Consider the following 27,800-nt stretch of genomic DNA (forward strand, 5'->3'; position numbering starts at 1 on the left):
GATGATTCCAGGGGGCGCCACCTAGGGATTTCCTGTGTAAACTCTACACCTCCTTGTGGGCATTAATGATGAAGAATTTGCAGACATTTATTCCCCACTTCCTAAGACTAGGGAAGTGAAAGTATAGACCACAGGATGTGTCAAGAGATATAAGGGCAGAAGGAGAAAAAAGAGAGTACCAGAAGAGCATTGACCCCATAGGTTGAGCGACCAGGGGTGCAGGGGCAGCAAACTAATTCAAAGTCATCACAGTCACATATGGGACAGATAGCATCAAGACCAAAAAGTTTCAAGCTTAACTCTGTTTGATTTCAATATCAATAGATGACAATAAAAACTTGCTAAGGGGTCAATAATCTGGTGTTGGAGTGGGGAAAATAGGAGAAAAAAAAATAAGATACTTACCAAGCCCAGGTCTCCCACAGCTTCTCCACTTTACTTCCTGTTTCCGAGACAAGTAATTGGAGCAAGACCTCTGGTAGCGAAAGGGCCAGGGGTAGGTAAGTATGGGTTTTTTCATTTTCCCTGCCCTCGCCCCAGCATTATACTATTTTTAGGAACAGCTGCATAACAATTTAAACATCCACTTAAAATAAGCTGCAAGCTACAGAGAAGAGAACCCCAGTCATCCTGATCCTCAGACGATCCTCTAGTTGCTCATTATCTTTGGACATTGATCCCTCCATGGACCTATTAGAGAAACTTGTATGAAGATCCCATTACCTATAATGCTTTGAGAATTTTATGGTCTCAGGAGAAGCAGCTGATCTGTGTCTCGCCTGTGTTATAATTTTTAATTCTCTGCTATTGAAATTGTTTTCAAGATTCTAATGTATTGTGTGAGGACAAGGAGCATGGAAAGTAGAGGGGCATTATAGAAGGCTGGCTGCTCACATGGGGCTCTACAGCAGGCTGGGCACTCACATAGGGCTCTACAGGAGGCTGGCCGCTCACATGGGGCTCTACAGGAGGCTTGCTGCTCACATGGGGCTCTACAGGAGGCTGGGTGCTCACATGGGGCTCTACAGGATGCTGGGTGCTCACATGGGGCTCTACAGGAGGCTGGCTTCTCACATGGGGCTCTACAGGAGGCTGGCCACTCACATGGGGCTCTGCAGGAGGCTGGGTGCTCACATGGGGCTCTACAGGAGTCTGAGTGCTCACATGGGGCTCTACAGGAGGCTTGCTGCTCACATGGGGCTCTACAGGAGGCTGGGAGCTCACATGGGGCTCTACAGGAGGCTGGGTGCTCACATGGTGCTCTACAGGACGCTGGGTGCTCACATGGGGCTCTACAGGAGGCTGGCTGCTCACATGGGGCTCTACAGGAGGCTGGGTGCTCACATGGTGCTCTACTGGAGGCTGGCTGCTCACATGGGGCTCTAGAGGAGGCTGGCCGCTCACATAGGGCTCTACAGGAGGCTGGCCGCTCACATAGGGCTCTACAGGAGGCTGGCTGCTCACACGGGGCTCTACAGGATGCTGGGTGCTCACATGGGGCTTTACAGGAGGCTGGCTGCTAAAATTGGGCTCTACAGGAGGCTGGCCACTCTTATGGGGCTCACAAGGAGGCTGGGTGCTCACATGGGGCTCTACAGGATGCTGGGTGCTCATATGGGGCTCTACAGGATGCTGGGTGCTCACATGGGGCTCTACAGGAGGCTGGCTGCTCACATGGTTCTCTACAGGAGGCTCGCCGCTAAAATTGGGCTCTACAGGAGTATGGGAGCTCACTTGGGACTCTACAGGAGGATGGGTGCTCACATGGGGCTCTACAGGAGGCTGGGTGCTCACATGGGGCTCTACAGGAGGCTGGCCGCTCACATGGGGCTCTGCAGGAGGCTGGGTGCTCACATGGGGCTCTACAGGAGTCTGAGTGCTCGCATGGGGCTCTACAGGAGGCTGGGTGCTCACATGGTGCTCTACTGGAGGCTGGCTGCTCACATGGGGCTCTACAGGAGGCTGGCCGCTCACATAGGGCTCTACAGGAGGCTGGCCGCTCACATAGGGCTCTACAGGAGGCTGGCTGCTCACACGAGGCTCTACAGGATGATGGGTGCTCACATGGGGCTCTACAGGAGGCTGGCCGCTAAAATTGGGCTCTACAGGAGGCTGGCCACTCTCATGGGGCTCACAAGGAGGCTGGGTGCTCACATGGGGCTCTACAGGAGGCTGGGTGCTCATATGGGGCTCTACAGGATGCTGGGTGCTCACATGGGGCTCTACAGGAGGCTGGCTGCTCACATGGTTCTCTACAGGAGGCTGGCCGCTAAAATTTGGCTCTACAGGAGTATGGGAGCTCACTTGGGACTCTACAGGAGGATGGGTGCACACATGGAGCTTTACAGGAGGATGGGTGCTCACATGGGGCTCTACAGGAGGCTGGGAGCTCACATGTGGCTCTACAGGAGGCTGGTCGCTCACGTAGGGCTCCTCCAACAAAACTGTACTGTAGGTCTAAGCAGGGGCATATTTAAGGTGGGTTGGCATTGGTATTCTTCTAATTATTGTCATTGCTCAGGTAGCTCATGTTTGAGTTATTTCACAGCAATAAAAGTGGATAATACGCTGAAACGCAACTCCCATTGCCGCTAAAACTCTCTGTTGTTCTGCTCACTCATTTTGACATCCACTGCTCAGAAAGGTTGCGTGTCCGAGGCAGCCACCCCATAAATATACTTTTCTAACAAAATGGTGTCAGCTTAAAGGGGTACTCCGCAACTAGACATCTTATCCCCTTTCCTAAGGGTAGTTGAAAATATGTCTGGTGCCATGACACCCCCTCTCATAGACTTGCATTGAGGGGGCGTGGCCATGACTTCACGACCGGGGTGTGACCGTGACATCATGAGCCTCCACCCCGCATCACCAGTCATCTGGCATAGAGCGAAGTTCGCTCCGTGCACCTGATGTCTGGGGTGCCGCAGCCAAAACATCTTATCCCCTATCCTTTGGATAGTGGATAAGATGTCTAGGGGCGGAGTACCCCTTTAAAGGGTTAAAAATTTGCTATAAAATAGTGGGTTGTGTTATGTTCCAAATATGATGACTCAGACACATTTCTTATATTTAATCTTAAATTTAAACTTATATATTTGGCAATAAAATGATTCACATTATAAAACATATTGCAGAACTATTCTTATCACATTCGCAGTAAAATCAAACAAGACTTTCCCCCGTACACAGCTGCACCGTGCATATGTCACTGTTTTTATCCCCACAGAGGATTAACGTTTAGGAAACAAAACTTCTCCATCTTTCCAATTGGCAGGCGGAGAAGTATTTGGGTGAAATGACTGAGCACAAAAGTTTTCTTTGGAAAGTTTATTCTACATTCGGCGCGAGTCCTAAACAGATATGACAAGTGTCGCGCATGGATGGGTTCTCCAATCTTTGGCTTTCCAGCTGTTACAAAACTACAACCCCCATCATCAAATATGTGCACAGACATTTTAGGGGGCGGGGGCTCTGAAGAAAAAAGAGGCAAGTTTGTAGAAACCTTCCTGAGGTTAGGGACCGCCAGCAGTCATGTAAGCTGAATTGGACCCACATCACCCCACAGAGATCCTGATCAGGGGGGGTATCATAGGGCAGGGGCATTAAAAGGACAGGGGCTCAAGCCCCCTTTTGAGTCTATGGGGGAGATGTATCAAAGATTTTACCCCCGTTTCCTGTTAAAAAAAATTGCGCGAAATTTTGGGCAATCTTTTTTTTATTGCGTCTTTTTGTGCGTACATTCTGGCGGAGCATTTCCTCCAGATGTGTAGGTTTCGATGTAACCTTGGAGTGACATATTTAGTACGCATGAATTTATTAACTGCATTAACATTTTACATTATTAACATTTAATTTATCCACAGAAATCTTGCGCCATGACAGTTTTTTTTTACGCAAATACAAGCCATCTTGGACTGCATGTAGCAAGATGCTCTAAATCACCGATTCCATTTTTCAAAGAGTGGATTGAGGAGACGATTATATTTGCCCCCAATTAATGAAACTCACTGCGCTTGATTGATACATTTAGCGCTTCTGAGCATAATTTAGAATTTGCAAAAGGGGAAAACTGCTTCTACCATACACAAATAATGATACATGTCCCCCTATGTGCGCACATTCCTGTTTGTCATGCCCTCAGTAGTTCCTCAGTCGTGTCCCGACATACCATGGCCCCAACCTACGATCGTTTCAACATACGATGGCCTCAACATACGATCGTTTCAGCATACGATCACTCTCAGAGGCCATCGTATGTTTAATGCAGCATCAACATTCGATGCTTCTTTGTGTCGGGGCCATCTCAAAAACGTCTATCCGGCAGCGCTGACTGCTTCAGCTGCCGCCGGATAACCGTTTAATGTGCCCCATGTTCCCCGCTCAATGCTCACAAGTCCCCTTAGCTCCGGCCCATCAGTTCGCGGCTCCTCTGCTGCTGCATCACTACATCTCCGCTGCCCTGCGCCATCGCTCTCCATCGCCCTCATCACGTTGCCGCTCACGCGTGAGCGGTGATGTGATAACGGCGACAGAGAGCGCCGGCGCAGGGCAGCGGAGACGTAGTGATGTGGCAGCAGAGGAGCAGCGGACTGACAGGCCAGAGCTGCGGGGATTTGTATCATTGTGGATCCATGTACTCAACATACGATGGTTTCAACATAAGATGGTTTCCACATACGATGGTTCGCCTGGACCCAATTACCATTGAATGTTGAGGGACCACTGTAACTGTACTCTGGGTAGGAGATTACAGATAGTAATGAGAAGGGGGGGCATTTGTTTTCAGACTGGATGATGCATTGACACCTTCCATCTTATTTCTGTAGCTCGGCCGAGCATATGAAGCCATGGTCCTCAAAAACCCTTCAATGTCAATAAATAAATATGTAAATAATAAATACACGTGGAGATGAGAGGGGCTCAAACACTCAGGCACTAAAGGCAGGAAAAGTGGGGACCGATTGAGGAGAACCTTCTGGAAGAGGACTTGAATCTAAGAGGGGAGAAGAACTCTACAGAAGCTGTACTGAGATCAGACGCCTGCCAGTCAGTGAGTGAACTATGTCTTAAAGGGGTACACCTCCCCTAGACATGCTATCCCCTATCCAAAGAATAGGTGATAAGATGTCTGATTGCGGGGGTCCCGCCGCTGGGGACCTCTGCGATCACCCTGCTGCACGCGGCGTTCGTTTAGAGCGTCGGGTGCAGCGTCGGAGGCTTGTGACGTCATGGTCACACCTTGCTTGTGATGTTACAGCCATGCCCCCTCAATGCAAGTCTATGGGAGGGGTGTGATGGCCGCCACACCTCCTCCCACATACTTGCATTGAGGGGGCTTGGTCGTGACGTCACGAGTCTCTGCCCCGCATTGCCAGTCATCTGGCACGGTCAAAGTTTGCTCCGTGCATCGGATGTCTGGGGTGCTGCAGCCGAGATCATGGGGGTCCCCAGTGATAGGGGATAACATGTCTAGGGTCGGAGTACCTCTACTGTAGAACGGCCAAGCTCTCCAGTAGAGTAAAGTTGATTCATTATATTAATGCTGCCTACATCGGCCTCTCCTCCCTGTACGACACTGCTGACCTTTCACCTTCTACACATTCCGGACCTGTCACCTTTGACAAAACTATCACATTAAACGTAAGTACAGCCATAATGAAAATCTAAATACTGTGTAGTCTTATAATATCAGCCCATAGAATGTTCCTCATCATGGAGAACGTTCTTCAGGAGGCTTTGGTTGACTCACGAGTCATTTGTGAAGCCAATATCGTGGACTTTAGCTACATCTAGTTCCGTATAATCAGGACGTCTACGGTCATTGTCTTCTTGATGAATAAAGTTGGATCCGATCAATAGTTGTATTGATGATAGATGAGGAGATGCTCTGCCCCGAGGAGTCCATCTTTTCTGACTAAATCACCAACTCTATTACAAGAAACCCGATCCTGTAGAAAATGTCTGTGACTTGTAGGGGGCAAATAATAAGTGTTCTGTACTATTTCTTCCCAGTAATGGATTGTGTTTCCCCCAAAATATAATAGACCTCGGGCTCTATATCTCTCTATGGGGGATATTTATCAAAACCTGTTCAGAGGACAAGTTGCTGAGTTGCCCATAGCAACCAATCAGATCACTACTTTAATGTTTAAGAGAACTGTGAAAAATGAAAGAAGCGATCTGATTTGTTGCTGTGGGCAACTGGCCGACTTTTCCTTTGCATAAGTTTTGATGAATCTCCCTGTATATCTCTATATATCTCTTCTACATCTACACATCAGCCATCACTTAAAAAGATGAGAGGCCTGAGGTATACCTCAACTATGAGAGACATATGAGAAAAAGAAATCCATAAAATCAGTGCTGTTTTGGGGCTGTCGCTGGGCAACACAGACTTTCAACTCCCTGCAAAGGTTTTCTATGAGGTTGAGATCTGGAGACTGGCTAGGCCACTCCAGGACCTTGAAATGCTTCTTATGAAGCCACTCCTTCGTTGCCCAGGCAGTGTGTTTGGGATCATTTTCATACTGAAAGACCCAGCCACGTTTCATCTTCAATGTCTTTGCTGATGGAAGGAGGTTTTCACTCAAAATCCCATTCATTCTTTCCTTTACACGGATCAGTTGTCCTGGCCTCTTAACAGAAAAACACAGTAGGTATGGTGTTCTTTGGATGTAATACAGCATTCTTTCTCCTCCAAACACAACGAGTTGAGTTTTTACCAAAAAGTTCTACTTTGGTTTCATCTGACTATATGACATTTTCCCAATACTCTTCTGGATCATCCAAATGCTCTCTAGCAAACTTCAGACGGGCCAAGACATGTACTGGCTTAAGCAGGGAGACACATCTGGCACTGCATGATTTGAGTCCCTGGTGGTGTAGTGTGTTACTGATTGTAGCCTTTGTTACTTTGGTCCCAGCTCTCTGCAGGTCATTCACTTGGTCCCCTGTGTGGTTCTGGGATTTTTGCTCACCGTTCTTGTGATCATTTTGACACCACAGGGTGAGATCTTGCGTGGAGCCCCAGATTGAGGGAGATTATCAGTTGTCTTGTATGTCTTCCATTTTCTAATAATTTCTCCCACAGATGATTTCTTCACACCAAGCTGCTTGCCTATTGCAGATTCAGTCTTCCCAGCCTGGTGCAGGTCTACAATTGTTTCTGGTATCCTTCGACAGCTCTTTGGTCTTGGCCATAGTGGAGTTTGGAGTGTGACTGTTTGAGGTTGTGGACAGGTGTCTTTTATACTGATAACAAGTTTAAACAGGAGCCATTAATACAGGTAACGAGTGGAGGACAGAGGAGACTCTTAACCCCTTAACCACTTAAGGACTCAGACCATTTTGGCCTTAAGGACTCAGACAATTTCATTTTTACGTTTTCATTTTTTCCTCCTCGCCTTCTAAAAATCATAACTCTTTTATATTTTCATCCAAAGACTAGTATGAGGGCTTGTTTTTTGCGCGACCAGTTGTCCTTTGTAATGACATCACTCATTATATCATAAAATGTATGGCGCAACCAAAAAACACTATTTTTGTGGGGAAATTAAAACAAAAAACGCAATTTTGCTAATTTTGGAAGGTTTCGTTTTCACGCCGTAAAATTTATGGTAAAAATGACGTGTGTTCTTTATTCTGAGGGTCAATACGATTAAAATGATACCCATTATTACATACTTTTATATTATTGTTGCGCTTAAAAAAAAAATCACAAACTTTTTAACCAAATTAGTACGTTTATAATCCCTTTATTTTGATGACCTCTAACTTTTTTATTTTTCCGTATAAGCGGCGGTATGGGGGCTCATTTTTTGCGCCATGATCTGTACTTTGTTTGGATACCACATTTGCATATAAAAAACTTTTAATTAATTTTTAATAATTTTTTTAAAAAATAAAATGTATAAAAAAAGTAGGAATTTTGGACTTTTTTTTTTTCGTTCACGCCGTTCACCGTACGGGATCATTAACATTTTATTTTAATAGTTCGGACATTTACGCACGCGGCGATACCAAATATGTCTATAAAAAAAAATTTTTACGCTTTTTGGGGGTAAAATAGGAAAAAACGGACGTTTTACTTTTTTATTGGGGGAGGGGATTTTTCACTTTTTTTTTTACTTTTACTTTAACATTTTTTAACATTTTTTTTTACACTTGAATAGTTCCCATAGGGGACTATTCATAGCAATACCATGATTGCTAATACTGATCTGTTCTATGTATAGGACATAGAACAGATCAGTATTATCGGTCATCTCCTGCTCTGGTCTGCTCGATCACAGACCAGAGCAGGAGACGCCGGGAGCCGAACGGAGGAAGGTGAGGGGACCTCCGTGCGGCGTTATGAATGATCGGATCCCCGCAACAGCGCTGCGGGCGATCCGATCATTCATTCAAATCGCACACTGCCGCAGATGCCGGGGTCTGTATTGATCCCGGCACCTGAGGGGTTAATGGCGGACGCCCGCGAGATCGCGGGCGTCGCCCATTGCTGGCGGGTCCCTGGCTGCGATCAGCAGCCGGGATCAGCCGCGCATGACACGGGCATCGCTCCGATGCCCGCGGTTATGCACAGGACGTAAATGTATGTCCTGGTGCGTTAAGTACCACCTCACCAGGACGTACATTTACGTCCTGCGTCCTTAAGGGGTTAAGGACCGTTTTTTTTTTCCGTTTTTGCATTTTTGTTTTTTGCTCCTTGCCTTTAAAAAATCATAACTCTTTCAATTTTGCACCTAAAAATCCATATTATGGCTTATTTTTTGCGCCACCAATTCTACTTTGTAATGACGTCAGTCATTTTGCCCAAAAATCTACGGTGAAACAGAAAAAAAAATCATTGTGCGACAAAATTGAAAAAAACCCCCCCACTGTTTTGTAACTTTTGGGGGCTTCCATTTCTACGTAGTACAATTTTCGGTAAAAATGACACCTTATCTTTATTCTGTAGGTCCATACGATTAAAATGATCCCCTACTTATATAGGTTGGATTTTGTGGTACTTCTGGAAAAAATCATAACTACATGCAGGAAAATTAATACGTTTAAAATTGTCATCTTCTGACCCCTATAACTTTATTATTTTTCCGTGTATGGGGCGGTATGAGGGCTCATTTTTTGCGCCGTGATCTGAAGTTTTTAATGGTACATTTTTGCATTGATAGGACTTATTGATCGCTTTTTATTCATTTTTAAATTACATAAAAAGTGACCTAAAATGCACTATTTTGGACTTTGGAATTTTTTTGCGCGCACGCCATTGACCGAGCGGTTTAATTAATTATATATTTTTATAATTCGGACATTTCCGCATGCGGTGATACCATATATGTTTATTTTTATTTACACTGTGTTTTTTTTTATGGGAAAAGGGGGGTGATTCAAACTTTTAATAGGGAAGGGGTTAAATGATATTCATTCACTTTTTTTTTCAACTTTTGTTTTTGCAGTCGAAACAATTATGGGACAGACTGAAAGAGAGGGGTTACCCTATATCTATCCTGAGTGAGGCACTTTTTAAGGTCAGAAAAATACCTCGCAGTCAATTATTGCATAAAAAACACAAAACACATGATAAAGACTGTGCTAAAGTAAATATAGAAAATCAAACAAAAAATTTTACGTTTTCCTTCTCATACAGCCCTATGGAAAATAAAATTAGGTCAGCGATACACAAAAATTGGCATATTCTCCAGCAGGATGATATCTTAAGCAAAACACAGCTGAACAAACCATTAATTTCTTTTCGCAGAACTAAGAATATTAGAGATTATATTGTACGAGGTAGATTACAAGATGATACGTCCAAAAATTGGATAGAAAAATCAAAACCACAAGGATGTTTTAAATGTGGACAGTGCAAATTATGTTCGCACATGATACAAACGAAAAGTATACATTTAGGGTCACAGAATATCGATATCCATGATTTTGTGACATGTAAATCTACCTTTATTGTTTACGCATTAGTTTGTACATGTGGCTTTTACTATATTGGGAAGACTATAAGACCCTTGTATAAAAGAATTAGGGAACACTTTCGCTCACTCACTACTGGAAAAGGCTGCCCAAAAGTAATAGAACATATGAAATATAAACACAATAACAAAACTGAAGATTTAAAATTCCTTGGATTAAAAATAGTTGCACCCTTAAAATTCGGTGGAGATAGACACAAATTATTGTTACAAAAAGAATCAGAAATGATTATACTTACAGACGCCTTAGGACCACTAGGATTAAACCTACGGGAGGATTTTAATGTATTTCCATAGTGCAGGTGTATGTTGTTAGCATAGGACCTATGTTCACACCTAGCGTTTTTAATACTATGCATTACCCCCGATAGTGTTACACATTTTAAGGCGCTGCTATAGCTAATTAGTAAATACTAATGCTATGTTCTCTATACCACACACCATTTTTGTGCTTTTAACCCTGTAATGTCTAGTTTTCTATTTTTGTATTGCATGGTGTATGTATTTAAGGGGGTAGGGTTAAGTGATGTCAGAGGTCACGTGTAAGCGCTCTGTGTAGCGCGAAACCGGTCGACTTACCTGTCGTTGTTGTTGCGTGGACCAGCGATCCCGAATAAAACTTCTTGCTGTTTCCGTGAGTGCCGTCTGCGATCTCTTCTTTCAAGTTTTGTTTTTGCAGTGTTATAGCTCCCACAGGGACCTATTACACTGCACACACTGATCTCTTATACTGATCATTGTTATCCCATAGAGACCTATAACACTGCACACACTGATCTCTTATACTGATCATTATTATCCCATAGAGACCTATAACACTGCACACACTGATCTCTTATACTGATCATTATTATCCCATAGAGACCTATAACACTGCACACACTGATCTCTTATACTGATCATTGTTATCCCATAGGGACCTATAACACTGCACACACTGATCTCTTATACTGATCATTGTTATCCCATAGGGACCTATAATACTGCACATACTGATCTCTTATACTGATCATTGTTATCCCATAGGGACCTATAACACTGCACACACTGATCTCTTATACTGATCATTGTTATCCCATAGAGACCTATAACACTGCACACACGGATCTCTTATACTGATCATTATTATCCCATAGAGACCTATAACACTGCACACACTGATCTCTTATACTGATCATTATTATCCCATAGAGACCTATAACACTGCACACACTGATCTCTTATACTGATCATTGTTATCCCATAGGGACCTATAATACTGCTCATACTGATCTCTTATACTGATCATTGTTATCCCATAGGGACCTATAACACTGAACACACTGATCTCTTATACTGATCATTGTTATCCCATAGAGACCTATAACACTGCACACACGGATCTCTTATACTGATCATTATTATCCCATAGAGACCTATAACACTGCACACACTGATCTCTTATACTGATCATTATTATCCCATAGAGACCTATAACACTGCACACACTGATCTCTTATACTGATCATTGTTATCCCATAGGGACCTATAACTCTGCACACACTGATCTCTTATACTGATCATTATTATCCCATAGGGACCTATAACACTGCACACACTGATCTTTATCATTGATCACTGGTTTCTCATAGGAAACCAGTGATCGATGATTCTGCCGCTTGACTACTCATGTCTGGATCTCAGGCACTGAGCAGTCATTCGGCGATCGGACAGCGTGGAGGCAGGTAGGGGCCCTCCCGCTGTCCTGTAAGCTGTTCGGGATGCAGCGATTTTGCCGCGGCTATCCCGAACAGCACACTGAGTTAACCGGCATGGTTTCGCTTTTAGCAGCGCGGCTCAGCTCTGAGTGCGCGGCTAAAGGGTTAATAGCGCGACGCCGCGATCGGTGCTGCACGCTATTAGCGGCGGGTCCCGGTATCACTATGACGCCGGGCCCGCCGTGATATGATGCGGGGTCACCGCGTAACCCCGCGTTATATCACGGGAGCAGGACCAAGGACGTACCGGTACGTCCTTGGTCCTTAAGGGGTTAAAGGTGTACTCCCCTGGAAACCATTTTTTTTTAATCAACTGGCGCCAGAAAGTTAAACAGATTTGTAAATTACTTCTATTAAAAATCTTTATTCTTCCATTACTTAGCTGCTGTATGATCCACAGGAAGTTCTTTTCTTTTTGAATTTCCTTTCTGTCTGACCACAGTGCTCTCTGCTGACATCTCTGTCCATGCCAGGAACTGTTCAAAACAGGATAAGTTTTCTATGGGGATTTGCTCCTACTCTGGGCAGTTACTAAAATGGACAGAGGTGTCAGCAGAGAGCATTGTGGTCAGACAGAAAGGAAATTCAAAAAGAAAAGAACTTCCTGTGGAGCATATAACAGCTGATAAGTACTGGAAGGATTAAGATTTTTAAATAGAAGTAATTTAGAAATATGTTTAACTTTCTGGTACCAGTTGATTTAGAAGCAAATGTTTTACAGTGGAGTGCCCCTTTAAAGAAGAAGTTACAGGTCTGTGAGAGGGAGAAATCTTGCTGGTTTGTAGGTGACCAAATACTTATTTCCCACCATAATTTGCAGATAAATTCTTTAATAATCAGACAATGTGATTTTATGGATTTTTTTCTCATTCTGTCTCATAGTTGAGGTTATAACCTATGATGATAATTACAGCCTCATCTTTATAAGGGGGAGAACTTGTACAATTGGGGGCTGACTAAATACTTTTTCCCCCCACTGTACATCTGCTTAAGCTATATATATATATATATATATATATATATATATATATATATATATATATGTATATATATATATATATATAAATATATATATAAATCTCAATATATCTCTATGTGTCTCCCTATATATCCCTGTAAATCCCTATATATATATATATATATATATATATATATATATGTGTGTGTCTTTCTACAGGATGGGCCATTTCTATGGATACAACTTAATAAAATGGGAATTATCTTCCTGTTTGTTATATAGCAGGGTATACGGATACTGGAAGCCTGTGCTAGCATTTCTCCTGCGGTGTATATAGTAGTATATAGCAGTGTATACGGATACTGGAAGCCTGTGCTAGATTTTCTCCTGCGGTGTATATAGTAGTATATAGCAGTGTATACAGATACTGGAAGCCTGTGCTGGCATTTCTCCTGCGGTGTATATAGTAGTATATAGCAGTGTATACGGATACTGGAAGCCTGTGCTAGCATTTCTCCTGCGGTGTATATAGTAGTATATAGCAGTGTATACGGATACTGGAAGCCTGTGCTAGCATTTCTCCTGCGGTGTATATAGTAGTATATAGCAGTGTATACGGATACTGGAAGCCTGTGCTAGCATTTCTCCTGCGGTGTATATAGTAGTATATAGCAGTGTATACGGATACTGGAAGCCTGTGCTAGCATTTCTCCTGCGGTGTATATAGTAGTATATAGCAATGTATACGGATACTGGAAGCCTGTGCTAGCATTTCTCCTGCATTGTATATAGCAGTATATAGCAGTGTATACGGACACTGGAAGCCTGTGCTAGCATTTCTCCTACGGTGTATATAGTAGTATATAGAAGTGTATACGGATACTGGAAGCCTGTGCTGGCATTTCTCCTGCGGTGTATATAGTAGTGTATATAGCAGTGTATACGGATACTGGAAGCCTGTGCTAGCATTTCTCCTGCGGTGTATATAGTAGTATATAGCAGTGTATACTGGAAGCCTGTGCTAGCATTTCTCCTGCGGTGTATATAGTAGTATATAGTAGTGTATACGGATACTGGAAGCCTGTGCTAGCATTTCTCCTGCGGTGTATATAGTAGTATATAGCAGTGTATAATGGAGGCCTGTGCTAGCATTTCTCCTGCGGTGTATATAGTAGTATATAGCAGTGTATACGGATACTGGAAGCCTGTGCTAGCATTTCTCCTGCGGTGTATATAGTAGTATATAGCAGTGTATAAGGATACTGGAAGCATGTGCTAGCATTTTTCCTGCAGTGTATATAGTAGTATATAGCAGAGTATATGGATACTGGAAGCCTGTGCTGGCATTTCTCCTGCAGTGTATATAGTAGTATATAGCAGTGTATACGGATACTGGAAGCCTGTGCTGTCATTTCTCCTGCGGTGTATATAGTAGTATATAGCAGTGTATACGGATACTGGAAGCCTGTGCTTGCATTTCTCCTGCGGTGTATATAGTAGTATATAGCAGTGTATACGGATACTGGAAGCCTGTGCTAGCATTTCTCCTGCGGTGTATATAGTAGTATATAGCAGTGTATAATGGAGGCATGTGCTAGCATTTCTCCTGCGGTGTATATAGTAGTATATAGCAGTGTATACGGATACTGGAAGCCTGTGCTAGCATTTCTCCTGCAGTGTATATAGTAGTATATAGCAGTGTATACGGATACTGGAAGCCTGTGCTAGCATTTCTCCTGCGGTGTATATAGTAGTATATAGCAGTGTATAAGGATACTGGAAGCATGTGCTAGCATTTTTCCTGCAGTGTATATAGTAGTATATAGAAGAGTATATGGATACTGGAAGCCTGTGCTGGCATTTCTCCTGCGGTGTATATAGTAGTATATAGCAGTGTATACGGATACTGGAAGCCTGTGCTGTCATGTCTCCTGCGGTGTATATAGTAGTATATAGCAGTGTATACGGATACTGGAAGCCTGTGCTTGCATTTCTCCTGCGGTGTATATAGTAGTATATAGCAGTGTATACGGATACTGGAAGCCTGTGCTGGCATTTCTCCTGCGGTGTATATAGTAGTATATAGCAGTGTATACAGATACTGGAGGCCTGTGCTAGCATTTCTCCTGCGGTGTATATAGTAGTATATAGCAGTGTATACTGGAGGCCTGTGCTAGCATTTCTCCTGCGGTGTATATGGTAGTATATAGCAGTGTATACTGGAGGCCTGTGCTAGCATTTCTCCTGCGGTGTATATAGTAGTATATAGCAGTGTATACTGGAGGCCTGTGCTAGCATTTCTCCTGCGGTGTATATAGTAGTATATAGCAGTATATACGGATACTGGAAGCCTGTGCTAGCATTTCTCCTGTGGTGTATATAGTAGTATATAGCAGTGTATACGGATACTGGAAGCCTGTGCTAGCATTTCTCCTGCGGTGTATATAGTAGTATATAGCAGTGTATACGGATACTGGAAGCCTGTGCTAGCATTTCTCCTGCGGTGTATATAGTAGTATATAGCAGTGTATACGGATACTGGAAGCCGGTGCTGGCATTTCTCCTGTGGTGTATATAGTAGTATATAGCAGTGTATACGGATAGTGGAAGCCTGTGCTAGCATTTCTCCTGCGGTGTATATAGTAGTATATAGCAATGTATACGAATACTGGAAGCCTGTGCTAGCATTTCTCCTGCGGTGTATATAGTAGTATATAGCAGTGTATACGGATACTGGAAGCCTGTGCTAGCATTTCTCCTGCGGTGTATATAGTAGTATATAGCAGTGTATACGGATACTGGAAGCCTGTGCTAGCATTTCTCCTGGGGTGTATATAGTAGTATATAGCAGTGTATACGGATACTGGAAGCCTGTGCTAGGATTTCTCCTGCAGTGTATATAGTAGTATATAGCAGTGTATACGGATACTGGAAGCCTGTGCTAGCATTTCTCCTGCGGTGTATATAGTAGTATATAGCAGTGTATACAGATACTGGAGGCCTGTGCTAGCATTTCTCCTGGGGTGTATATAGTAGTATATAGCAGTGTATACAGATACTGGAAGCCTGTGCTAGCATTTCTCCTGGGGTGTATATAGTAGTATATAGCAGTGTATACGGATACTGGAAGCCTGTGCTAGTATTTCTCCTGCAGTGTATATTGTAGTATATAGCAGTGTATACAGATACTGGAAGCCTGTGCTAGCATTTCTCCTGGGGTGTATATAGTAGTATATAGCAGTGTATACGAATACTGGAAGCCTGTGCTAGTATTTCTCCTGGGGTGTATATAGTAGTATATAGCAGTGTATATGGATACTGGAAGCCTGTGCTAGCATTTCTCCTGCGGTGTATATAGTAGTATATAGCAGTGTATACGGATACTGGAAGCCTGTGCTAGCATTTCTCCTGCGGTGTATATGGTAGTATATAGCAGTGTATACGGATACTGGAAGCCTGTGCTAGCATTTCTCCTGCGGTGTATATAGTAGTATATAGCAGTGTATACAGATACTGGAAGCCTGTGCTAGCATTTCTCCTGCGGTGTATATAGTAGTATATAGCAGTGTGTACGGATACTGGAGGCCTGTGATAGTATTTCTCCTGCGGTGTATATAGTAGTATATAGTAGTGTATACGGATACTGGAAGCCTGTGTTAGCATTTCTCCTGCGGTTTATATAGTAGTATATAGCAGTGTATAAGGATACTGGAAGCATGTGCTAGCATTTCTCCTGCGGTGTATATAGTAGTATATAGCAGTGTATACGGATACTGGAAGCCTGTGCTAGCATTTCTCCTGCGGTGTATATAGTAGTATATAGCAGTGTATACGAATACTGGAAACCTGTGCTAGCATTTCTCCTGCGGTGTATATAGTAGTATATAGCAGTGTGTACGGATACTGGAAGCCTGTGCTAGCATTTCTCCTGCGGTGTATATAGTAGCATATAGCAATGTATACGGATACTGGAAGCCTGTGCTAGCATTTCTCCTGCGGTGTATATAGTAGTATATAGCAGTATATAGAGAAGAGGGTGGCATTGACAATCCAACACAATGGGCAGCACATTGAACACATTTTATAAGTGGTCAGAAACTTGTAAATAACTCATGAAAGAATAAAGTTACGTTATAACCAATCACATCATTGTTTTTCTTGTGAAATTCCCAATAAGTTTGATGTGTCACATGACCCTCTTCCTATTGAAAAAACAAAAGTTGGATTCAAAATGTCCGACTTCAAAATGGTCGCCATGGTCACCGCCCATCTTGAAAAGTTTCCCCCCCTCACATATACTAATGGGCCACAAACAGGAAGTTACTATCACCAACCATTCCCATTTTATTGACGTGTATCCATAGAAATGGCGCGCCCTGTATATATCTCTGTATTTCTCTGTATACTCTTTATATGTCTTTTTCTTCTTGTTTTGATTCTGTTCAAAAAAATGATGACAGCAAATCACAACCCCCAGGAATGTTTTTCTTTTTTTACCTTTTTTTGAAGTCTTTTTTTCTGTCTAAAATTACAATTTACGATTTTCTTACAAAGATTGTGTTTTTTTCTATAACTACAGGGGTCGGTCATTTTGGCAGCACCTGTCCAGAATGTGCTGATGGGCTTACTGAAGTGGAATCTCGGCTGAGCGCAAAATACCAGAGACAAGAGTCTTAAAAGTCTTAAAGGGGCACTCCACTGGAAAACATTTTTCTTTTAAATCAACTGGTGCTAGAATGTTAAACAAATTTGTAAATTATTTCTATTTAAAAATCTTAAACCTTCAACTACTTATCAGCTGCTGTATGCTCCACAGGAAGTTCTTTTCTTATTGAATTTCCTTTCTGTCTGACCACAGTGCTCTCTGCTGACATCTCTGTCCATTTTAGGAACTGTCCAGAATAGGAGAAAATCCCCATAAAATACCTCACCTGCTCCGGACAGTTCCTAAAATGGACAGAGGTGTCAGCAGAGAGCACTGTGGTCAGACAGAAAGGAAATTCAAAAAGAAAAAAAACTTCCTGTGGAGCATACAGCAGCTGATAAGTACTGGAAGGATTACGTTTTTTTTTAATAGAAATAATTTACAAATCTGTTTAACTTTCTGGAACCAGTTGATAAAAAAAAAATGTTTTCCAGTGGAGTACCCCTTTAATCGTTTGCGGTGATTTGAAGGGGTTATTGTGTGTTTTCTGGTGCTGGGGCCCTGACTCTTCACTGCTCCAGTAAATGCGCACTGGTTATTATGCTAATATTAGATGACAACGCATACACACAAGCCTCAATTCACAATAACTACATTTTTTTTTGTTTTAATTTTATGCATATGAAGACACTTTTCAGGAATGTGGGTGGGGCTTAGCTAGAGGGGTGTGGCTTCCCACAGCTAAAAGGGGGTACACCCTTGAAAATTTTTTTTTTTTTAAATCAACTGGTGCCAGAAAGTTAAACAGATTTGTAAATGACTTTTATTAAAAAATCTTAATCCTTCCAGTACTTATTAGCTGCTGAATACCACAGAGGAAATGTTTTTTTTTTTGAAACCCAGAGCTCGCAGCTGACATCACGAGCACAGTGCTCTCTGCTGACATCTCTGTCCATTTTAGGAACTGTCCAGAGTAGGAGAAAATTCAAATAGAAAACATATGCTGCTCTGGACAGTTCCTAAAATGGACAGAGGTGTCAGTAGAGAGCACTGTGCTCGTGATGTCAGCAGAGAGCTCTGTGTTCCAAAAAGAAAACCATTTCCTCTGTAGTATACAGACCCTAAAAAGTACTGGAAAGATTAAGATTTTACGGGAGTACCCCTTTAATAAACTTACAATTACTATGGACGAAAATGTTAGTAAATCAGGACTGAAAATCTCAGTTCAGTCAATAGGTTCAGGCAGCCGGCACATGCCTCCTAATACAATGCACTAAGACAGTGTTTTCCAACCAGGGTGCCTCCAGCTGTTGCAAAACTACAACTCCCAGCATGCCCAGACAGCCTTCGGCTGTCTGGGCATGCAGGGAGTTGTAGTTTTGCAACAGCTGGAGGCACCCTGGTTGGTAAATAATGCACTAAGCACAATAGAAGGGGTAAGTTTGTGCCCCCGCATGTTCATATAGAAATATTCTAAGAATTTATAATGGGTTGGGGTCCGATCTCTGGGGACAGAATGAAGGAGACTCAGTGCTGGTGTTGTGCTGCATCCCCCATTAGAGAACTGCAAATGTCCACATAGACTTGAATGGCGCTGTCCTGGGCCACCATAAAGGGACGAGGATGCAGCATTACCCCGGCCCTGCGTCACCTTCATAGACCCTCATGGTCCAATATGCCATCACTTTTTGGGGAGGCAATATCTCTTTAACCAACTGTACCCTATCCTTTATCTGAAGCTGGTCATGTTGTGCCGCTCATCTCAGGATAACCCTCCTCTAAGAAAGCAGTAGTGAAACACCACACTGAAAATGAGAAGACTACACAACTTCCTGTCAGGAAAAAAGGGAGGAGCAATGGAGCTGGTGAGACAACACCACATGGACAATTTGCGGACTACACAACTTACTGTCAGGAGAGAGAAAGGGGCCAGTGAGCTGCTAAGACAACTCCACACTGACAATTCAAGGACTACACAACTTCCTGTCAGAAGAGAGGAAGGGACTAGTGAGCTGCTAAGACAATCCCACACTGACAATGAGAAAGGAAGGAAGGCGCCTCATGTGCGGGATCAGTAGATCTTGCAGGTGGGGGTAGGGGAAGGTAATTCCCAAGCCGCTTACCAAAGTTGGTTGTGCGCCCACACACAACAAGGTTAGAAGCAGAAAAGATATGAAGGCAGGTCCACTGCAGCCCTCCTGGATAGGTATGAAATCAAAGGCGAATGACCAGGGAGTCAGGAGTTTGTCTGGCGCAGAGAGGAACCATCAGACAGCCAGGTAAAATCAATGGATTTATTAGATGCAACGCGTTTCGCTGCGCATGCACAGCTTCATCAGGCATGGCTGATCATCATCATGCCTGATGAAGCTGCGCATGCGCAGCGAAACGCGTTGCATCTAATAAATCCATTGATTTTACCTGGCTGTCTGATGGTTCCTCTCTGCGCCAGACAAACTCCTGACTCCCTGGTCATTCGCCTTTGATTTCACACTGACAATGAGAGGACTACAAGAAGAAAGGGAAGAACAATGGAGCTGCTGAGACAAGATCACACTGACAATCAAAGGACTACACAACTTCCTGTCAGAAGAGAGGAAGGGACTAGTGAGCTGCTGAGACAATCCCATACTGACAATGAGAGGACTACATAACTTCCTGTTAGGAGAGAGGGAGATGCTGCAGAGCTGGAGACAACTCCATACTGATAATAAGAGGACTACAAGAAGAAAGGGAGGAACAATGGAGCTGCTGAGACAACATCACATTGACAATTCGAGGACTACACAACTTCCTATCAGGAGAGAGGAAGGGACTAGGGAGATGCTGAGACAATTCCACACTGACAATTGTCACGATTCGGCTGGCAGGAGGTGGATCCTCTGTGCCAGAGAGGGATTGGCGTGGACCGTGCTAGTGGACCGGTTCTAAGTTGCTACTGGTATTCACCAGAGCCCGCCGCAAAGCGGGATGGTCTTGCAGCGGCGGTAGCAACCAGGTCGTATCCACCAGCAACGGCTCAACCTCTCTGACTGCTGAAGATAGGCGCGGTACAAGGGAGTAGACAAGAGCAAGGTCGGACATAGCAGAAGGTCGGGGCAGGCAGCAAGGTTCGTAGTCAATGGTGATAGCAGATGGTCAAGAACACAGTAGAGCTAACACAGAGTAGCTTTCTCAAGGCACAAGGCAACAAGATCCGGCAAGGGAGTGCAGGGGAAGTGAGGTATAAGTAGGGAGTGCACAGGTGGAAACTAATCAGGAAGATTGGGCCAGGCACCATCATTGGTGCACTGGCCCTTTAAATCTCAGAGAGCTGGCGCGCGCGCGCGCCCTAGAGAGCGGAGCCGCGCGCGCCAGAGCAAGACAGCCGGGGAGCGGGACAGGTAAGAGACTTGGGATGCGATTCGCGAGCGGGCGCGTCCCGCTATGTGAATCGCATCCCCGCCAGCAATGTCAGTGCAGCGCTCCCGGTCAGCGGGTCTGACCGGGGCGCTGCAGGGAGAGAAACGCCGCGAGCGCTTCGGGGAGGAGCAGGGACCCGGAGCGCTCAGCGTAACAGTACCCCCCCCCTTAGGTCTCCCCCTCTTTTTGTCGGGATGTCGCTCCACCTGGGACGAGGACATTGGGAGCGATTGTAGAGTCTCCTTCTGGGGGACAGTGAAGTCCTGGGCAGACCGGTCAGAAGGAGTGGGAATGGGGAGGGAGGGCAGAGGGTGAGGCTTGGCACAGTCCTGATAGGCCTTGGGGAGACCAGGCACAGGAGGGGACACTGAGGCCCGACAGACGGGGCTGGGAGCAGACGTGAGGCATTTCTTGCGGCAAGCAGGACCCCAATTCTTGATCTCCCCGGTGGTCCAGTCAAGGGTGGGAGAATGGTGCTTGAGCCATGGCAGACCGAGAAGGACTTCAGATGTGCAGCCGGGCAGAACCAAGAATTCAATCTTTTCGAGATGTGGTCCAATGTTCATAAGCAGAGGCACTGTGCGATAACGCACAGTGCAGTTCAACTTGACTCCGTTGACTGAAGCAATGTAGAGCGGCTTGATGAGACGGGTTACCGGGATGCAGTACCTATCAAGCAAAGAGGCCAGAATAAAATTTCCAGAGGAACCAGAGTCCAAGACGGCCACGGCAGAGAAGGAGGAGTCGGCAGAAGGAGAAATCCGTACGGGCACAGTGAGACATGGAGAAGCAGACTCCGTACCCAGAGACGCCAGGCCCACATGAGCAGGTTGCGTGCGTGCATTTTCCAGACGAGGAGGACGAATCGGGCAATCCACCAAGAAATGTTCGGTACTAGCGCAGTACAGACATAGATTCCTATCCCTACGGCGAGACCTCTCTTCAATAGTCAGGCGAGACCGATCTACTTGCATAGGCTCCTCGGCGGGAGGCACAGGGGTAGATTGCAAGGGATACCGTGAGAGAGGTGCCCAGGGATTAAGGTCTTTTTCCTGGCGGAGTTCCTGGTGTCTTTCCGAAAAACGCATGTCAATGCGGGTGGCCAAATGGATAAATTCATGCAGATTGGCAGGAATCTCTCGTGCGGCCAGCACATCCTTGATGTTACTGGATAGGCCTTTTTTAAAGGTCGCGCAGAGAGCCTCGTTGTTCCAAGATAATTCGGAAGCGAGAGTACGAAATTGGATGGCGTACTCGCCTACAGAAGAATTACCCTGGACCAGGTTCAGCAGGGCAGTCTCGGCAGAAGAAGCTCGGGCTGGTTCCTCGAAGACACTGCGAACCTCAGAGAAGAAGGAGTGTACAGTGGCGGTGACAGGGTCATCGCAGTCCCAGAGCGGTGTGGCCCAAGCCAAAGCCTTTCCAGACAGGAGACTAACCACGAAAGCCACCTTCGACCGTTCAGTAGGAAATTGGTCCGACAACATCTCCAAATGTAGGGAACATTGTGACAGGAAACCTCGGCAGAGTCTAGAGTCCCCATCAAATTTATCCGGCAGCGACAAGCGGAGGTTAGGAGCGGCCACTCGCTGCGGAAGAGGTGCAGGAGCCGGCGGAGGAGATGGTTGTTGCTGCTGTAGCTGTGACTGAAATTGCTGTAACTGTGACTGAAGCTGCTGTAGCTGCGACTGAAGTTGCTGTGTCATGGTGGTCAAGTACGACAGCTGGTGATCTTGTTGGGCGATCTGTGGGGCTTGCTGGGCGACCAGTGTAGTGAGGTCAGAGACAACTGGCAGGGGAACCTCAGCGGGATCCATGGCCGGATCTACTGTCACGATTCGGCTGGCAGGAGGTGCATCCTCTGTGCCAGAGAGGGATTGGCGTGGACCGTGCTAGTGGACCGGTTCTAAGTTGCTACTGGTATTCACCAGAGCCCGCCGCAAAGCGGGATGGTCTTGCAGCGGCGGTAGCAACCAGGTCGTATCCACTAGCAACGGCTCAACCTCTCTGACTGCTGAAGATAGGCGCGGTACAAGGGAGTAGACAAGAGCAAGGTCGGACGTAGCAGAAGGTCGGGGCAGGCAGCAAGGGAGTAGTCAATGGTGATAGCAGATGGTCAAGAACACAGTAGAGGTAACACAGAGTAGCTTTCTCAAGGCACAAGGCAACAAGATCCGGCAAGGGAGTGCAGGGGAAGTGAGGTATAAGTAGGGAGTGCACAGGTGGAAACTAATCAGGAAGATTGGGCCAGGCACCATCATTGGTGCACTGGCCCTTTAAATCTCAGAGAGCTGGCGCGCGCGCGCCCTAGAGAGCGGAGCCGCGCGCGCCAGAGCAAGACAGCCGGGGAGCGGGACAGGTAAGAGACTTGGGATGCGATTCGCGAGCGGGCGCGTCCCGCTATGTGAATCGCATCCCCGCCAGCAATGTCAGTGCAGCGCTCCCGGTCAGCGGGTCTGACCGGGGCGCTGCAGGGAGAGAAACGCCGCGAGCGCTTCGGGGAGGAGCAGGGACCCGGAGCGCTCAGCGTAACAACAATGAGAGGACTACATAACTTCCTGTCAGAAGAGAGGAAGGGACTAGTGAGCTGCTGAGACAATCCCATACTGACAATGAGAGGACTACATAACTTCCTGTTAGCAGAGAGGGAAATGCTGCAGAGCTGGAGACAACACCACAATGATAATAAGAGGACTACAAGAAGAAAGAGAGGAACAATGGAGCTGCTGAGACAACATCACACTGACAATTCGAGGACTACACAACTTCCTATCAGAAGAGAGGAAGGGACTAGGGAGATGCTGAGACAATTCCACACTGACAATGAGAGGACTACATAACTTCCTGTCAGAAGAGAGGAAGGGACTAGTGAGCTGCTGAGACAATTCTACACTGATAATTCGAGGACTACACAACTTCCTGTCAGAAGAGAGGAAGGGACTAGAGAGCTGCTGAGACAATTCCACACTGACATTGAGAGGACTACATAACTTCCTGTTAGGAGAGGGAGATGCTGCAGAGCTGGAGACAACACCACACTGATAATAAGAGGACTACATAACTTCCTATCAAGGGTGAATCAAGCAAAAACATGCTGAAGACAGTACAATTAGTAATAACACTACAAGTTATATGTTTTGGGGGTGATAGATTTATTTAAAATACAGTTTTCAGCGTTTAATACTATTTCAGGCGTCTCTGCGAAAATACAACATTCTCACATTGTAATCAGAAAGGGCGACAGACGACATTTCCTCTAATAACATTTTATTAACTTGTCTTCTTTCTGGGCTCGGAACGCGTTGAACATACAGAAAGTTCAATTTCACTAAAATGTAAAAGTAACTAATGGAATAAATGAGGGTGATTTATGGCGGCGGCGGCGGTGCCGACCTTCTGCCTCCAATCTGAATAAAGGATCAGACATCAGGATTTTAATCAGAGGATAAATCTATTATTTCTGCAACTGTTTAGGAACAAGAACATTTCTGCGGAAGTTAATAACACAATGGAAGAAAGAACATTATTCAGGTAATTCGGAAAGTGTAATAAGGTGTTGTCTCAGAATAGACAGGATATGTCCCCAGGACCGGTGGTGTGGGGGAGGGGGGGGGGGGGACCGCTGTGTCCTCTGCTGGGCCAGTAATACTGTATCATGTATCGGCTCGGCTTTCCATGGACGCCCCATTGTTGGCCCAGTCATGTGACCTCCTCTCCGAAAAGAAGGAAATATCTCATATACTGTAGAAAGAAATCTTGTGTTTGTCATTTGCTACAATGTTGCAGCTTTTCCTTCGTTTTGTTTTTAAATACTTATCCTAGAGGTGGCCATATTGGATCCGCCCCTTCCTGTATCCACAGTAGAGGAGGATGTGCGGGCTTCATCGCAACTCAAATAAACAGAAGTCTTAGATTCTTTCCGTCTCAAGGAATAAAGGATAGACAAAGCAGCGCTTTTCTCGGTAGCTTTCCCTTCTTAAAATGAGTGTTTTACTCCATCAAGAAGTCTTAGAACATGACTGGGATTGTATGCCAAGCTATAAATCTCTCCAGAAGAAAAGCATACCCATATGTAGATGGTTGTTTTGGGGTAATTTAGGGCCAAGCTGTGACATGAAAGTTGCAGAAATCTCCTCCGGCAGGCACAAAGCTGGATTTAACAAAAATGGGTGAAGGTTTACTTACCGCATTTTTCACCCTATAGGACGCACCGGCATATAAGACGCACCCAATTTTAAAGGTGCAAAATCTAGAAAAAAAAAAGATTCTGAACCCAACAGTGATCTTCAACCTGCTGACCTCCAGATGTTGCAAAACTACAACTCCCAGCATGCCCGGACAGCCGTTGGCTGTCCGGGCATGCTGGGAGTTGTAGTTTTGCAACATTTGGAGGTCCGCAGATTGAAGACCACTGGTATAGGAGGTAATACTCACGTGTCCCCGCCGCTCTGGACCCGTCACCGCTGCCCTGGATGTCGCTCCATTGCTGTCGCCGCGTCCCCGTGGTGTCCCCGAAGCTCTGGACGTCTTCTTCCCCGGGATCCTCGCTCTCCGTCGCCATCATCATGTCGCTACGCACGCCACTCCTATTGGATGATGGGACGGCGTGCGCGACGACGTGATGACGATGAAGGAGAGCGCCGGCCATGCAGGGGATCCCGGCACGGAGCAGACACCGAGGAGGCAGGTAAGGTCCCTCCCAGTGTCCTGTAAGCTGTTCGTGATGCCGTGATTTCACCGCGGCGGTCCCAAACAACCAAACTGAGCAGCCGGGTTAGTGTTACTTTCCCTTCAGACGCGGCGGTCAGCTTTGATCGCTGCGTCTGAAGGGTTAATACAGGGCATCACCGCGATCGGTGATGTCCTGTATTAGCCGCGGGTCCCGGCCGTTGATGGCCGCAGGGACCGCCGCGATAGGTGTGTATTCGCCGTATAAGACGCACCAACTTTTTCCCCCCAGTTTTGGGGAAGAAAAAGTGCGTCTTATACGGCAAAAAATACGGTATGTGCGGTGGTGAACCAGAATGCTGAAGATAGTAAATGACCCCCATTGTGTTGGAAACATGTTAGTTATTTCTTTGGATCATTATAAATCTTGTTGTTTTTTTGTGCGCACTAAATAAAGTATTGGACCTTTGCAGAAAATAATGATGCTTCTTCATGTTCCTCACTAGGTCCTGCAGATACTTTACATGCATTTTTTTATGTGTCTAGCTTCTGTGTTTGGCTCACAAATACCTCTGTTCTGCTGCTCACTCATTCTGACATCCACTGAGTCCGCCTTCAATCACCATGCCTTCACCTCCTCCCTGAGTCTGCTGTGCTGTGCTGGGTCTTTTCATCCAATCCCTGCCCTGTAACCTCCTCTCCTATGTTTTTCAGGTATGAAAAAGTTTTTGATTCTGACAAAGCCCATTGAACTCATATTAAACTACTGCGAAAAACTGAAGGGGTAACATTTCTCCTTGAAGAGAGGGGTGGACAGTGAGTGGGGTCTTATCGGCCGGGAAAAAAAAAAAATATCTCAGCTCCAGACAAAAAGGAAGCTGACTCTCATGTGCCACCTAATGGAAATTGATTTTACACTCTGTGAATTACACATATTTAATGAAAGAATAATTAAATTATTTCTATATGAGTAACCTAGGTAATAAACAATACTGATTACCTTACAGACGCCCATCGCTACTTGTATCCTTTTTGTTGCACTTTTTGTGGCCAGATGGAGAGATGGTTGTGTCAGGACTCCCAAACCTCAGCCATTTGTCACTCTCGCCCAACATAACAACCTGTCCTGTAATGTTATTGAGACTTTGGCAAACCTATAATAAATCTGAGCCAACCACCGGCTTATTCCGCTCTCGGAGCTGCCAAAATTCCTGGTGGACCTTTATGCCGGGCTTGTTCTTGACAAATTGCTCAGCTCCTCCGCAGCGAATTCTTTCACTTCCAGCGAATGACCCTAAAGCTTCAATAAAAATATTCACCCAGATGATAAAGAAAAGGCAGAATGGAAAGCCGAAGCCGTCACCATCAATAGAAAGATGTGCCGAGAATTCTGTCTCAGCTAAGTCGCAGTTTCCTTCCTTCCGTTCTTTGTGTGATGGTTTCCAATCATGACAGCGATTCCTCATCAGAATTATGGATTTATATACAACAGATGCCTATGACTTTAGTGGGGTCCATCAGGGGTTCTGTTGGGATTCCTAACATATAATAACAAGAGCAGATTAATCTATTATTGCAGTCAAGAATACCAAAATGGCCGATAGACTGTACACTATTACAATTAGTACAATTGAGCCAAACCCACTGGTTTTGATTGACCCCTAACAATAGATGTCGGATTGTTGGGTTGGATTTCCCTTTGCCCTAGTCTTTGTTCCCACAGGAGATAAGCCACTTCTAGAGGAGTCTGGTAGCAATTTCTTCCCCTTTTCTTGTTAAACATGTTTCTGGGAGACAATTATCTATGTATACGAAGAGTTTCACCTTAGACATTCATGACATAGTCAAAAAATCTGAAGGTTAAGTCATCACTCCGATCTCATGTCATGTTTCTCAGTCCTTAACAATGTCTGCAGTGTGGCCGGGGGCATTGTCCTGCTGAAAGAGACCATTACCATTAGGGAGTCCCACTGCCATGAAGGGAGGACCTGATCTGTACAGTGGTTAGGTAGGTGGTACGTCTCACAGTAATATCCACATGATGCCAGGACACAAGGTCTCCAGCAGACCATAACCCATCACGCGGTCCACGCTGGCTTGTCTTCTTCCCATAATGCATCCTGGTGCCCAGGTACTGGAAGTGATGCACACGTAACCGGCACATTATAGAAAATGTCATCTATAAAACCAGGCATCTTCTTCCAGTGCTCCAGTTCTGATGCCCATTGTACACATGTTTGGGGGTGATATGGAGGCTAAGAAAGGGAATCCTTCTGATGTCATGAGCTGCAGATCCCAATGAAAATGCATTCCAAGTCAAGAGTAATGTTTAAAAAACTCAAAGTGGACTCGATTATTTGCAGTACAATAAAAAAATAAAAGGA

At 45.1% G+C, this 27,800-nt stretch overlaps 1 protein-coding gene across 1 annotated transcript; it reads right to left on the reverse strand.

The window, feature by feature from the left end:
* Positions 1 to 819: 819 nt before the first annotated feature.
* Positions 820 to 26,431, reverse strand: LOC130293298 (uncharacterized). The gene is made up of 2 exons (XM_056541802.1): positions 26,417 to 26,431; positions 820 to 2,457 (listed from the first exon to the last, which is right to left on the reverse strand). Exons 1-2 carry the CDS (start codon positions 26,429 to 26,431, stop codon positions 820 to 822), a joined length of 1,653 nt encoding a protein of 550 aa, XP_056397777.1.
* Between the last annotated feature and the right edge of the window lie 1,369 nt (positions 26,432 to 27,800).

The sequence above is a fragment of the Hyla sarda genome, chromosome 10 (genome assembly GCF_029499605.1).
Source record: "Hyla sarda isolate aHylSar1 chromosome 10, aHylSar1.hap1, whole genome shotgun sequence".
NCBI lineage: Eukaryota > Metazoa > Chordata > Amphibia > Anura > Hylidae > Hyla > Hyla sarda.